This window comes from Silene latifolia, chromosome 11 (assembly GCF_048544455.1).
Source record: "Silene latifolia isolate original U9 population chromosome 11, ASM4854445v1, whole genome shotgun sequence".
In the NCBI taxonomy this organism is placed as follows: Eukaryota; Viridiplantae; Streptophyta; class Magnoliopsida; order Caryophyllales; family Caryophyllaceae; genus Silene; species Silene latifolia.
The window spans coordinates 94,002,161-94,016,672 of record NC_133536.1 but is presented as its reverse complement, the minus strand read 5'-3'; the positions used below and the strand labels follow the sequence as shown (position 1 = coordinate 94,016,672).

The 14,512-nt window shown below is 38.7% G+C and overlaps 1 protein-coding gene across 1 annotated transcript; it reads right to left on the bottom strand.

Moving 5' to 3' along the window:
* Positions 1–8,490: 8,490 nt before the first annotated feature.
* On the bottom strand, positions 8,491–14,095 carry LOC141613680 (uncharacterized). Its single transcript, XM_074432422.1, has 9 exons — positions 13,594–14,095; positions 13,167–13,195; positions 12,902–12,983; positions 12,653–12,727; positions 12,409–12,579; positions 12,197–12,325; positions 12,085–12,113; positions 11,232–11,937; positions 8,491–11,111 (listed from the first exon to the last, which is right to left on the bottom strand). The coding sequence occupies exons 1-9, from the start codon at positions 14,093–14,095 to the stop codon at positions 8,491–8,493; spliced, it is 4,344 nt and encodes a 1,447-aa protein (XP_074288523.1).
* Positions 14,096–14,512: the final 417 nt, after the last annotated feature.

Here is a 14,512-nt window from a genome sequence, read left to right as displayed (position 1 = left end):
AGAGCAATAAATAAAGAGGGAGAGGGAATAATAACCATTAAATAAAAAGAGAGAAAGGAAGAAAGAATTACTAAATTAAAGAGATCCGGAAATGAACAGGAATAAAAGTAACAATGTATAGAGAAAAGGGGAAGAGCAACGTGATCCTTGGGTGATTCCAAATGACATCCTAACTCCTATTTATAAGAAAATAGGAGTATAATTAAACCTAATGACGGAAAATAACTAAAAAGCCCAAATTTCAAAGAAAATCCACTCGATCGAGTAACTAAATCACTCGATCGAGCAAAGGCATAAAAGGAACTGGTCGATCGAAAGGAAAAATAGTCGATCGAGTACTTATCCATCCTAAACCACTCGATCGAGAAGAAGTGGCTCTCGATCGAATAGAAATAGTTCTCGATCGAGCACTTCTCAGCGCGTAATTCCTGCTTCGCGCACTGAACTTCAAATGGCTGCCATTTCTTCGTTACTTGGTCAAACAGGGTGATTCTGGTGGCATTGGAAAGCTAAAAGGACAAACATTCATCTCCAATTGGAATCACCTTAATAGCTGTTGTAGAACTCGAGATATGGCTCTTACAAGCAGGAACTAGCAAATTGAAGCACTCTCTTGGCTCGCCTAACTTCCTTACTCCAATGCGCATCTCAAAATAGCTTCATTACCGCTCCAAATTCAACTCATCTCCTAAATGCATGCGTAAGGACATGTTTTAGGCTTGTTTTCACTCCTTTCGGGTTCATTCCTGCAAATAAGACAAAATAACCCAAAGTAGCATATTCGGGGCATTTCGTAGCATAAAACTACGGTAAAAGCATAGAGATGCGTGCATAAAATAGGCTAAAAAGACTATATAAAATGCACGTATCAAATCTCCTCAAACCAAACCTTTACTCGTCCCCGAGTAAACTAAAATGCAACTAAAGGAACGGAAAAAGATAACTCAGAGCTAGCTACAAATGCCCACTTAAGCCAATTTAATGCAAGCAAACTAACACTTATAACAGATACCAAATGCAAACGAGTTATAGGATGTTTATAAATAAAGCTGAACCTTCGACCTTGCAAGACCTTTAATGATGGACTCTCACGGGTCACTCTTTCTCTCATGAAGCAAAGGGCGAACATATATGTATAAGAGAGAAAGAAAAATAGTCGCTCACCTAAACTACGACTCACATAAACATGCATGCAACTAATATGATAGACAATTCTAACTACCAAACATACATTCCAACCAAACAAGGTCCTGTCACAGCCGAGGGCTTACAAAAATATGGTAAAGTGAGGCAATGGGTAAGAAAAGGCAAAACATTTATGGGAATGTGGAGGTATAGGCGGCCAAGCTAGTACCTAAACAAAGCCATATATCAACATCCGATTCTTAAGCAATTATGAATTAAGCACATGCCCTTCATTTGGCATAAAATCTCACCAAACCAAACCAAACATACTCCTCAAGTGATATAAGATAGAACATAGGAGCAGAAACCGATTCAACAACTAACCATCTTTTTTTTCAAATTTTTCCTTTCTTTCTCTATTTTTCTTCTTTCGGTTTCTTCTTTTCTGATTTTTTTCCTTTTTTCATTTTTCAATTCTTTTTTTTTTCTTTTTCACGTCTTTTCATCAACTGCCTTCCCTTCATCAATTACCAACTCCAAGTCAACAGAATATGCGCCAAAATTTGATACAATGAAATATATACCGCAAATAATCTAAACTAGCTTGACAAGGCAGGCTAAATTTGGATGTATCTAAGGGTCAACTGGCAAATTTGGCTAATGTGGAGTTAAATGGGTAAAAATGAATGAAAGGGAATTTGTAAGCACCTCCCTGCATGTGACACCAACCACTAACCCGAATGTATGACGGCAAAAAGCAATTGAATTTCATATTTGTGCAAATTGATGAACATGTTATGCAAGGAGTAACTACTCACAATCCTACATGAAACCGGTCATGAATGACACCATTTATAAGGCTCTAAATCTTAGAAATTATAAGTAGGTTGCCAAAATTTCAAGTCAAGTCTATATGTTCAGCTAAATTTAACATTAACTCGTAGATTATGCAAAAGACAAAGCTAAAATATAACGATTCATGCAAGGCTTAAGCAGAAAGACAAATGCAATGCAATTTCATCATTGAAATCTACCGTTCCGACTCAACCTATATGCTAAAATAAACGTGAAATTTTTTTTTTTTTTTGAATTTTATAAACAATTTTTCAAATTTTTATTGAATATTTTTGAATTTTAACGAAAGTAAACAACAATGCAAGCTTAAATTAAACATGATAACCGAAATGCAATGAAAACAAAATGCGAGACACGAGATATGGATGCATAACCTCCCCAAACCAAACCGTACAATGCCCCCATTGTACCAAAACATGGAAAGGAAATGCAAACTGAAAGAGAAAGAGAGTGAATGCGGAAAACTCACAAGATGCGCGAATAAGGGGACCTCCCCAAACCGACCATGAACATGGGAGGTTGCTAAAGGCCCGAAAAACCGTCTCAGGAAGCTAATTCAAGTCAATAGCACTCGATAGCAGTCGTATAGTGGTTGATCGAGTAGAATGGGCGTCTAAAACTGCTCGATCGACTGGAATAGTGGTCGATCGAGTGGATTTCTTCCTGCAGGCACTCGATCGAAAGGAATGGTAGCTCGATCGAAAGGATTTCTCAGAAAAAGTACTCGATCGAGTGGAAAAACCACTCGATCGAGCGATCCTCGCGTGTACCGCAAAACACAATGAAAAACAGCCCGCAAATCGACAAAAACAAGCATACTGAGATAGTCTATAGTATAAAACCATTTATTACAACTGAAATTAAATAAAGTGCAAAATAAAATCTCCGGGTTGCCTCCCGGGTAGCGCTAGCTTCAGTCAGGTCCCAGCTCGACCTTCTTTTTCTTCGAGCCTCTATAATTAATCACAATCAAAACAGCTCAAAGCGCGCAGCAACCTATCAAATAGCTGCGCATGTGCTACACAACAGCATAAGTAGCACCAAAGTGGAATCAAGAAATAGGAAATAAAAATGTTTAACTTTTTAAGCCGAACAAATTTCCTGTGAGCGCTCCTAAATTTATCCACAAAATAAAGGAGCGCGGGAGCAATTGTCAATATATAAGGGTCCCGATTCGATTAACGAGTTTGAAATGACGAGGACGGTGAAAATTTGTTAAATTATGCGTCCACATATGAGAGGGTGTAGCATTAAAAGAAGGAGCACAAATTAAACGAGGCAATATACTGTTAGAACAAACAATAATGAAATTATCGCTTACTACCTCGGGTTGGTCGCTCTTAACGACGGAATCACTGACAAAGGAGTGGATTACCTCATCCGTGCTAGGAGCAATTACCGTCTCAGCTGCTTCTTCATCAACCTCTTCAGTGGAATCCATCCCGTAAATCGCAGCTTCAAGTGTATCCGACTTGGCTGTGAATAAGGGAGGTTCACCGTAACCTTCATCATCGTCAAACTCGTCATCCAAAATGAACCCAAGTGATGAATTAAAGCTCCCAATGGCCAAATCAGTCGATCGAGCAAAATACTCACTCGATCGACCAACTTCCTCCCGCATCTCACTCGATCGAGTAACAAAATCACTCGATCGAGAACTATCCTCCTGCATGTCACTCGATCGATAAGAAATATTACTCGATCGAGGGCTTTCTTCCCGCACGTGATGATATCCTTGCATGCACTGAAAATACGATAGAAAGTCCTCATCCGAAATATTGAAATCATTTTCAGCATTGGGCAACGCGGGTTCTTCATGGGAAAAACCGCTCTTGGTCAAGTACACCTCTTCTGGTTGCCAATTATCCGACTCAGCTGTTAGCTGAGCTATTCCAGACCTTATCTCATCTACGCCCGCGAAAAATCGTCTATCATATTCTTGCATTAAAGATTTCGACTCCGAATTTCTTTTTGTATATCGGGAGGATCTTGTTGCGGTGGCCATTGATAGGGTGGATGTGGCGGCACAACTACAGGTGCATTGTGCTCGCAAGCACCACATCCCCAAGATTTCTTCCTTTCCCAACTAGCGGGTTTATCGGCTTGGGCTTCGAATCGAGCAATTAGTCGGAGACGGATGTCATCTTGGCAAGAGGGATCGAAGGTACTCAAGCCTTCCCTTCGGTAATCTCCCTCGTGCTTTGTCTAATAAACCCGTAAGCCTATCAAAACAAAGACTAAAGAAAAAGATAAGAACAGCCTCAAGGTACTTAGTCTTCCCTTAAGGCGAAAGGACAAACAAAATAAAACAGGATAAAAAGCGTCGCCTCCCAAGAACGGCGCCAAAATTTGATACGGTCGTTTTGTACCAAAAATAAATACCTAAGTTACTACCAACGAAGTCGGCGGTAAGTAGGGTCGATCTCCACAGGGAGGCTAAGCTGCTATCTATCTGTTAAACTCGGTCTGTCAGGGTGTCACAGAAATGGGGGTTTGATTTGATTTAACTAACTAGAGACTAAGCGAGGGAAATGAATAAGAAAAATTAACAATAGGAGAAGGGTAGTATGCTAAGAGTCGGTCCACCGTGGCAGCTATCAGATCTTATACTATCGGGAATACTAAGGCGATTAGACTATTGATAAGAAGAGCTATGGTCGTCACCTTTCGGTCCTTAAACCGCCCTAGAGCGTAAACAGCTTAACTTTCGCCCTCACTGCAATACCCTATTGTAATTAAGCAAGCCTTCCCTTCCAATCTTTCGATCTAGGTCGGGGTTAACTAGATTTATGGTCTCCTGCATGCATTCATTCGACCGGATAACAATTAAATTGCCTAATACAATTCTTATCGCAGGGCTAATCTATTTAATACAATTAAAACATGCTACCACGACTTCCCTAATCCTAACATACTACGGGGAATTTAGCTAGACATAGAATTAATAAGAGCAATAAATAAAGAGGGAGAGGGAATAATAACCATTAAATAAAAAGAGAGAAAGGAAGAAAGAATTACTAAATTAAAGAGATCCGGAAATGAACAGGAATAAAAGTAACAATGTATAGAGAAAAGGGGAAGAGCAACGTGATCCTTGGGTGATTCCAAATGACATCCTAACTCCTATTTATAAGAAAATAGGAGTATAATTAAACCTAATGACGGAAAATAACTAAAAAGCCCAAATTTCCAAAGAAAATCCACTCGATCGAGTAACTAAATCACTCGATCGAGCAAAGGCATAAAAGGAACTGGTCGATCGAAAGGAAAAATAGTCGATCGAGTACTTATCCATCCTAAACCACTCGATCGAGAAGAAGTGGCTCTCGATCGAATAGAAATAGTTCTCGATCGAGCACTTCTCAGCGCGTAATTCCTGCTTCGCGCACTGAACTTCAAATGGCTGCCATTTCTTCGTTACTTGGTCAAACAGGGTGATTCCGGTGGCATTGGAAAGCTAAAAGGACAAACATTCATCTCCAATTGGAATCACCTTAATAGCTGTTGTAGAACTCGAGATATGGCTCTTACAAGCAGGAACTAGCAAATTGAAGCACTCTCTTGGCTCGCCTAACTTCCTTACTCCAATGCGCATCTCAAAATAGCTTCATTACCGCTCCAAATTCAACTCATCTCCTAAATGCATGCGTAAGGACATGTTTTAGGCTTGTTTTCACTCCTTTCGGGTTCATTCCTGCAAATAAGACAAAATAACCCAAAGTAGCATATTCGGGGCATTTCGTAGCATAAAACTACGGTAAAAGCATAGAGATGCGTGCATAAAATAGGCTAAAAAGACTATATAAAATGCACGTATCAAGCACCAAAGCTTAGTTGATATGGATGGCCAGTATCGCGACGATACTTTTCAGGCATTAGTTTGATCTTTGCATTGCAAATGTCATATTCTATTTTATCGTAAATTATATTTTCATACGCTGCTATTTCATCTTCATACAGCGTAGTTCTTATCCTTCCACCCTGTATTAATTATACCATAATTACAATGTCTATCATTTGCAATGTAGAATTTACAGCAATTGGAAATTAACAGAAATGAGTTATCTGAGAAGTAGACAACCTAAATTGAAGCTGTTTGAGTTTTTCCAAAATCATAATAAATTCTTATGAACTTTTTTCCGGACTTATACAGCAAGGTATTTATAATCTCAAATACTAACATTGATATTGCCTTACTTACATCATTTGACATATCATCTCACTTTTCACTGTAAGTAAAATTAACTTTCAAAATTACCTCTTCATCCTGAAAAACAATTCTCTGATAATTTAGTCCTTTGCTTTTGGGCGAAATTTGTGTGTTGCTCTTCTCAATAACTTTGAGGCGAATTGAATGTGGCCCGACCTTGTCATTCAAGTCCTTCACCATTTTTTTCTCAGGCTTCATATTTCCTGCAAAAAAATAAAGCTACTTAGTAAGACATTAAACCTGGTAAAGCTTAGTCTGACATCATTGTTTTTTATAATCCAAACATGTTTCATTTAGAAGCTTTTATCATCCCTATATTATGAATATTATACATCAATGATTTCTAGATTTTCTGATGATGAGGTAGTTTGTTGTCTGCCAGTATACAATTGCTTACCAAACTTTTTTCTTGTGGTTTAAGATTATATGAATATTGTTGTTACTCTTTTTTTCTGGTTGTCTGTAATTTGTTTGAATGTATTATTCATTTTTCAACTATGTGCAGTAAGGTTTTTCTACATTCAGTCTGATTGCGTGTTGCCAACGAAATGAAGTACGAGACCACTCCTTATTCTGCTGCTGAGTTGCCTGCCTACTGTTCAAAAGTATGGCTGGTATTACTTTGCCATAATCTTACTGTTGAAAGTACATATTCCTCTGAATTTCTCTTGTTTTGGATAGGTAAGGATTGTTTGAAATCTATAGGCCATACTTTCAACAGTGTATTGTCATTTTATAGTACTCTTGTACTATTTGTTCACTTTGATAGATGACAATGACAATTCTATAAGGCTATAAATTTAGATAATGAATTACAACCTATTATATTTTAATATTTATATTATAAAATTACAAAGTGATAGTACTTTTTGGTTTTGGGTGGGAATATTAGTCTATTTTTTAATTGAAATGTAATTTTTAAAATTATCTTTGGGTAAACTATTTTAGGCTCGTAACCTAACTCAATATCCATATTTCCGCGCCACAAAAATATCGTAGTAACTCAGAGCAGATTGCTCTTTAGTAGGTACTTGTAGCAAAGCTTCATTGCTCTTTTTGTAATAGCATTGTTTGTTTGCATAGGCATAAAGCAAAGCTATATGGCTCTTTTCTTGCCAAACAACTGATAATGAAACCTTCATTTTCTAAACCAAAATACACAAAGTTTGGCCTGTGTTTGCCTTACAATTATAAATCCTGAGACAACATTGATACACTTCTAAAATATATTAACATTACTTCCTAAACTCCAAAAACCATCTGCACCCAAAGCTGTAAGCAAAAGCCTAGGCCTTTCTAAAAAGCAAATAAGGACATTTCTTTCCTTTTTTGGCTGCTAAATGTCCTTTTGTGATTTGTGAACGCCTAAGTAATACGGATTGGTCTTATTTCGATGTGCCTGCAACCTGTAAATAGGCACCATTTAAAATTCGTCATCGGCTGTTGGTACATGAGACATATATATATATATATATATATATATATATATATATATATATATATATATATATATATATATATATATAGATATATATATGTAAACTTAGCATTTACAATGTAGAAGCATAATAAAGTCTGTATCATTACCTGACAATATTCCCTAAACCCTGCTCTTCTGAGTACCTCAAATGAAACTACATTCCGCACCAAATTTCCATTAACATCACGTACGGATGGATTGTGCAACACTTTCAAGTCTTTAGCTGACCGTGCTCGTGATAATGCTACGTATAACTGTCCATGTGAAAAGCAAGATCTAGGTAGGTACACACCTACGCGTTGCAAAGTCTGTCCCTGTGCTTTATTTATTGTCATAGCAAAGCTTAACTTAATAGGGAACTGTTTTCTCTGGAAATTGATTGGAAATCTAGAATTCTTGGACGGTTTCAGTGTAATCCTAGGAAGGAAAACACGCTCTCCTTTATAATATCCAGTTGAAATTTCACACTCAATCATATTTGGGAAAAACCGCTTGCATATGAGGCGCGTACCATTGCATAGACCCGCTGCAGGATCCAAATTGCGCAATAATATCACTGGAGAATCTTCCTTCAAAATTAATTTATGTGGTGTCATTCCAGCAGGGCATAGAGAGTTTAGAAATTCAGCTGGATATACGTTTGAGTTGTCGTCCACAACGCTATCAAAACTATGGTAAATGTGCTTTGTCCCAGGAAATTGATCAATAAGCATGTTGTTTATAGAGTCAACATCAACATTCCTTGGAGTTAAAATGGCTCGGTCGTTGAAAATTTCAGGGGTAAAAGTGGTTTCCTTAATTTCTGGGAAGACATTGTCAATCAAGGTCTGTTCTGGTTGTTCTTCCTTTTTTTTTCAAGGATCAGTTGTTGCGGTAGTGACACTAAACTGCTTTCTTCTGTTTGCAACTCTCCATTGCCTAACTTCAGTAAAAAATCTGAAAATTCAGGGTCTTCCTTGGCCCTTATATTCTCAGTTAACTGAAATTTGGTTAGTTGTTGCCAGATAGGAGAACTGACAATGCTGGCTTCAACTGCTTCCTGCTGTGTACGTCTTGGAAGAACAGGAAGTACCTGACGAAAGTCTCCCCAAAAAACTATTACTTTGCCACCAAATAACTCGTGACTATTGCATACATCTTGAAATAGCATATTTACAGCCTCAATATTCTCCCTTTTTGCCATTGAAGCTTCATCCCAAATGATTAAGGCAGCTTCCCTTATTAGGCACGCTAACCCTCCTTGTTTCGGTACATCGCACGTTAACGTCTCTTCAGTATCAAGAGGGATTTTAAACCTGGAATGGGTTGTTCGGCCAGTTGGCAAATTTGAAGCAGCTATTCCAGAGGTTGCTGTTGGTAAGCATATTTGACCCATTGAACGGACCTTCGCATACAAAGCTCCATAAAAGAAAGTCTTTCCAGTCCCACCTGGTCTATCTATAAAAAACGCACCTCCTTTTGTAGCCTTTACATGTTCAATGATTGACTTATACGCAGTGCGTTGCTTAACATTTAACTGTTTTCGAGAGGCAAGCTGTAAAAGGGGCACTGGAGCGTTCAAAGCGTCACTGATATCCCTTGTACACTGTAATATTTCTTGTTGTTCAAAGTGTAAATGATCTAAACCAAACTGGGTAAACGTCTTCCCCATCCCCTCCAAAAACTGCTCTACCTTCCCTGTTGTTAGCTGCAAGACCTTTGCAGGATCCCCAGGGAACTGTTTCCGGAAATCGTCCGAGAGTGGGATGTAATATTTTTCCCAGAACTCAGCAGGATTGTTTGGGCAGCTGAAAATAAGTATAGTTGCAAATAGTCTTCTAAGAGCATTCGGCATCTCAACTTGAACAGCTTCATCCATGCACATATCTGCAGCATTATCTTCTTCAAGAATTCCTGTTTTTAACGCTGCTTCTTGAAATGACACGCAACAAATACCGTCCACTGTTTTCAGATCTTCAAATGACTTAGGGCCTCTAACGTGCGCCAGAAGCAACCTTAAGTAATAGCACTCACCTTCTCCCGGGGAAGCGTGCGCAACCCTTCCCACCACGACTCCACGATCCCTTGGCTTCCAAATTTTCTTTTTATCATTCCACACAAAATGCTCTAGAAACTCACTGTAGAGATATTGTTGCCCTCCTTCTAGGCTGGAATTTGTCAGGAAAAATTCAGTAAGCATAGTTTCGGCTCTTGCTTCATCATCAACGACGTCTGCCAGTTCTTCATTCTCTGAAAACCTGACCATATGACCATTGGGTGTGTGAACCGGAAAAGGCTGTACAGGTGGGTATGTATCAAACGAGTTAAAACCAAAAATCCGCCAGGCAGCCTCTGGAGGTGAAACCCACCTACCAGATTGATACATTTCAATTTCATCAACCAACATAGAAGCAGTACCATCCGCAACTTTGAATAGGATTCGATCATGACCTTTGTATACATATTTATACAGGTACTTGACTGCATTAATAGTAGAGCAGACCTCTACATTTAAGTGACAATCAAACATGGCAAGTAAATAAGGGTTGTAAGGAACCACAGATCGGTTATCAAGCTTGCCTTTTCTGACAACAACTTTTTCACCAGTATCCCTACGCTTATATAATGGATACGAGTCCTTGCCGTTTGTGGTGAAGTCTCGAAAGTTTTTCGGATAATTTTTTTCGCATATTTTTTGCTTATCTTTAACCTTCATACATGCGCATTTTGGAAAATCAGCGCCACATGGCCCATGCATCATATGTTTTAATACAACTGCTCTTAAGTGAGGGTTATCATTTGGAGGTATTTCTGCTGATACATATCTATCAAACTTTTCAAGTGCAGTAATTTTGTATGCAGGTTTGAGGATAATGAGAAAGTGTGCATGTGGTAAGCCACGCTTTTGGAACTCAACTACATTAATCATAGCTGCAACTTCCCCAAAGATCTGTTTTTCCTTAATTTGCTTCCTAAGCATTGTTAGCTTTGCATGAAATACCCTAGCTACCAGATCTGGCCTATTATGTGCTTCTTCCCCAGGCAACAATTCTGCTTTCATTTCTGGCCAGTTAGGATTGCACGTCATAGTTATAAAGAGATCAGGTTTCCCATATTTTTGCACAAGTGCCATTGCATTTAAATATCTTCTCCTCATATCTCTTGGCCCTCCTAGGAAGGAAGGCGGAAGTACTATCCTCTTCCCTACATTACTTGCACAATTTTCTCCAAGCTGCAATGTATCTAGAATCCCTTGATACAGGTCTGCTCTTATAGTATCCTGATTCAATCGTAAAAAGTCTAGCCGTGTATTTTCAATCTTCACATACATATCTATTATGTATTGCTGAAAGATCCTGCCTCCTCTCAGTAGGAAGTTACCTGGCCTGATCTGGAACTTGTATGCGTAATATTCCCGACAAGAAATACGCTTATCTGCTTTTGTATGCCTCCTAGCAGCATCTGCAACATGTTCATCAATATATCATAAAACTGAAAGTACTTAAAACATATTCTTTAAATTTGCAAGCTATGCGACAAATGTATGGTTACCAAATAGCATGTCCCAAAAGAGGAACTTACTTGCTATTTCTGCCTCAATAAGAGATTCAGGCATGTCATTAGTAACTGCAGACATCGGAAATGAAGTATTTGATTCCGCATTAAATGTTGGGCTGGTAATTTTTTTCAAACCTTGGTGCCATCCGCTATCTCCCTTTGGAAATAGTAGTGGGTACTGCAGAGGATCATAACACCCATAAAAATGTCGAATTCTATGGTTGTGTGAACCTCTTCCATATGCAATAATATGAGGGCCTTCATTCCCCTGCACAACTGTATTATCTGGCCACACTCCTGCTACTTCATCAGATGTAGGTGCATTATATACACACTGATCGTTGGCTGGATCAGTACTCAAAACTATTATCGTATTTTCAGTGACCTCTATTTCTTGGAGTGATCTAAAGAACTTCCCATATGGATTAGCATCCATAATTCCCATTAGAAGAGTCACCATCTGTTCATTCAAATTAGAAAACAAGCGCAAGCGATTTTCCTTTTCATACTGGCCATCATAGAAATATAGCTGCAAGTACCTAGGAATATTATCCATGGGTATTAAATCTGGCAAATTATGATAAACCTGGCCTTGTGCTTTGAAGACATATATCCCTTTGTAAGTTTCTGCTCCAAAGGTCCCCCCCAAAGAACTGAAAGCAAAAAGGTTATTATATAACCTGGAAAATGTCTGGAAATGCTTTGACTGTTCATCCCGTGCAGTATATAACTGAAGCAATTCTTCAGGATATTCATTAACCGCCAATTTAATTTCTCCGTTGCAGCAACATAGGCCGTTTGATTCAAACTCAAATTTCTTTGCTCAACAATAAGCACAATAGGTTGGTGGTTTTAATTTGACAGGTTCAAATGGCACAGGCTTCCCACCCAAAGCATCCGGCATTTCTGTCAAATTAAGCAGTTAAGTTGTAGAATTTTTGCACTGGACTGTAAAGATTTATATATCAGATATATTGCCAACTTATTACTTTTTTTGGTAGCACGTCCTCTCTTTCGACCTTTATCTGCATTTTCGATTGCCAGGTCTTCTGAAACGTTTGTACGCCTTGATCTATATGATTGTACTGGTATTTCCTGTGGTACTGCAGACTGTTGACCTGCAGATTGTTAAAATATGCAAGTTATAGATACGGCGAGTAATTTTCACCAAACGTACCCATAAAATGCATCAATAAAAAACCTTTTTGACGCCTACGCTGCCGTTTGGTAGGCGTAGGAGCAGTTTTATCAGCATTAAACTGTGAATGGCTGATCGTTTCTTGAAGGTCGTTTGTTGAATTGCCTCTGTGTCTTTTCCCAGTTGACCTTCCTCTCCTCACTTTTGTTATATTTACATCAACCGACACGTTCCCTGGAATGTTTAGCTGTTATATCAGTTCCAATCACCTTTTAACAAGGCATGTAATATTTTAACCTGTCCTGACTTGCATCAGCTACTCCCTTGAATGTTCCGATATGTCTCTTCAGATTTGTATTTTCTGAAAACAACTTAACGACTTCTGATTAGAATTCAACAGGAAACTTCAGTTTTAATTTTGCATTGAATTTTTGTTTTCATGCATTAACATTTTTTATTTGGTCGTAAACATGGCCAATGAAAGATCACCAACACACTTTTGTGTGCAAATTGTTTAATTTTTTGTGGTATAAAGCTTAATCGCCAGACCAATAACCTGTTTGAGCACGATCACCCATTTGCCACGAGGTACTAATTCTAGTTCCCCAGTTTGACGGATCAACGTCCGCCGCGCCTACCTGCCATAAATTAAGCACAATTTCAATTACATATAGACACCACAGTGCTGTATAGCCGCTCCTCACGTGTTAAATATTTGACATTTAAAACAATCGGTACTACTCATCAACAATTTCGTTAATTTAGTTGCCCAATCAAGAACGGTGAAACTAATTATAGTTGGATATAATCCTACTTTATACCAGCGAAATCTTGCCATGTGAAAGTTCAGCTGCCAACAGACGCGTAAATTAACAATGTACCTTAACAACCAAATTCAGTATTATCAATTACAAAATAAAACGATTGACACTACAAGGCAAAATAACATTCATGATTCCATACATTTAAACCTGGCACCAATACAAAAGGTTCTTATCAATTTTAGATCAATTCAAATGAATAGCCTAGACTGGTTGTCCTACATGATACCCAAAAACATCATGAATGACCAATTACTGGGTAATCCTACCTGGTCTAACAATCAAATGCTAGCCCACTTTATTAGATATAATACATAAAAAAAGCTACAACTTAGTAAGGGTTTTCTATGTTTTGCTTGCCAGCGACTGCCATCCCAAAACCCAATTCAAAAAGCCTGTCACCATCATTGGACATTGTTTTGCCTACTGCAGCTGTTCCTAAACTTGATACGCTTTGCTGCCGCATTCCCCTTTTTTTTGGGAGGCGGTGGTAATGTAAAGCCAGCACGTATTCCATTGACTTGTCCTTCAGGAGTTTTACACTCAGACGCAATAAAAAGAGGCACTGCTTCCAGATCAGAGGCTACGCAAATCTGGTTTTCCTGTACAAAGCGGTACGTACCACGCTGAAAGCCACACTGGATATGAGAATAACTCATCCTGTTGAAGTTTGCATCTTTAACAGTGAAGCCATAAACTGACTGAAAATAAAGAAGGACCTTCTTAGCCAAGCTTTGCCTTGCTTTGTCAACAGTTTCCATACTGTCGCCAATGAAATACTTTTCTCTAGAAGGATGCTTTAGCCAAGTCACTGTGAAATAGCAGACATAACGGCCATTTGGCTGGACCAGAAAGTCCAGAGCATCCACAGTTACTTCATATTCAACCACCACTTGGAGCCAGATGCCCCAAAGATCCGCAGTCACCATTTTAGGTAACGTAGCCGACACCTTTATTTTTTTCTGTGCACGGGCGTCCAACTCAGCCTTAGATGGTCCCCATTCAGCACATTATAGATCCTCCCGCCTTCGCTTATAAAAATCACAACAGGCCTTATAAATTCCACGCCTTTCCAAGTTGACATCGTCAAAAACTATCTGTTTTTTCTGAACCAGGTAGTCCACAGCCTGTTCAGCTGCGTCTTCCTCAGATTCAGGCATTGATCCCTTTTTTTCACCTTTAAAGAAACAGGCTGCAGGACCTAAAGGCCTTCGCAGGACCAAGTTGGCCTGATTGAGCTGACCATCTGCGGGGCTGTAAATAGGTTCAGGCCAACCAAGTACTTTTACAGCATCAGACAATAAAGCACAGAAAGAAATTCTGTACTCCTTCCTTTTATCGACCAT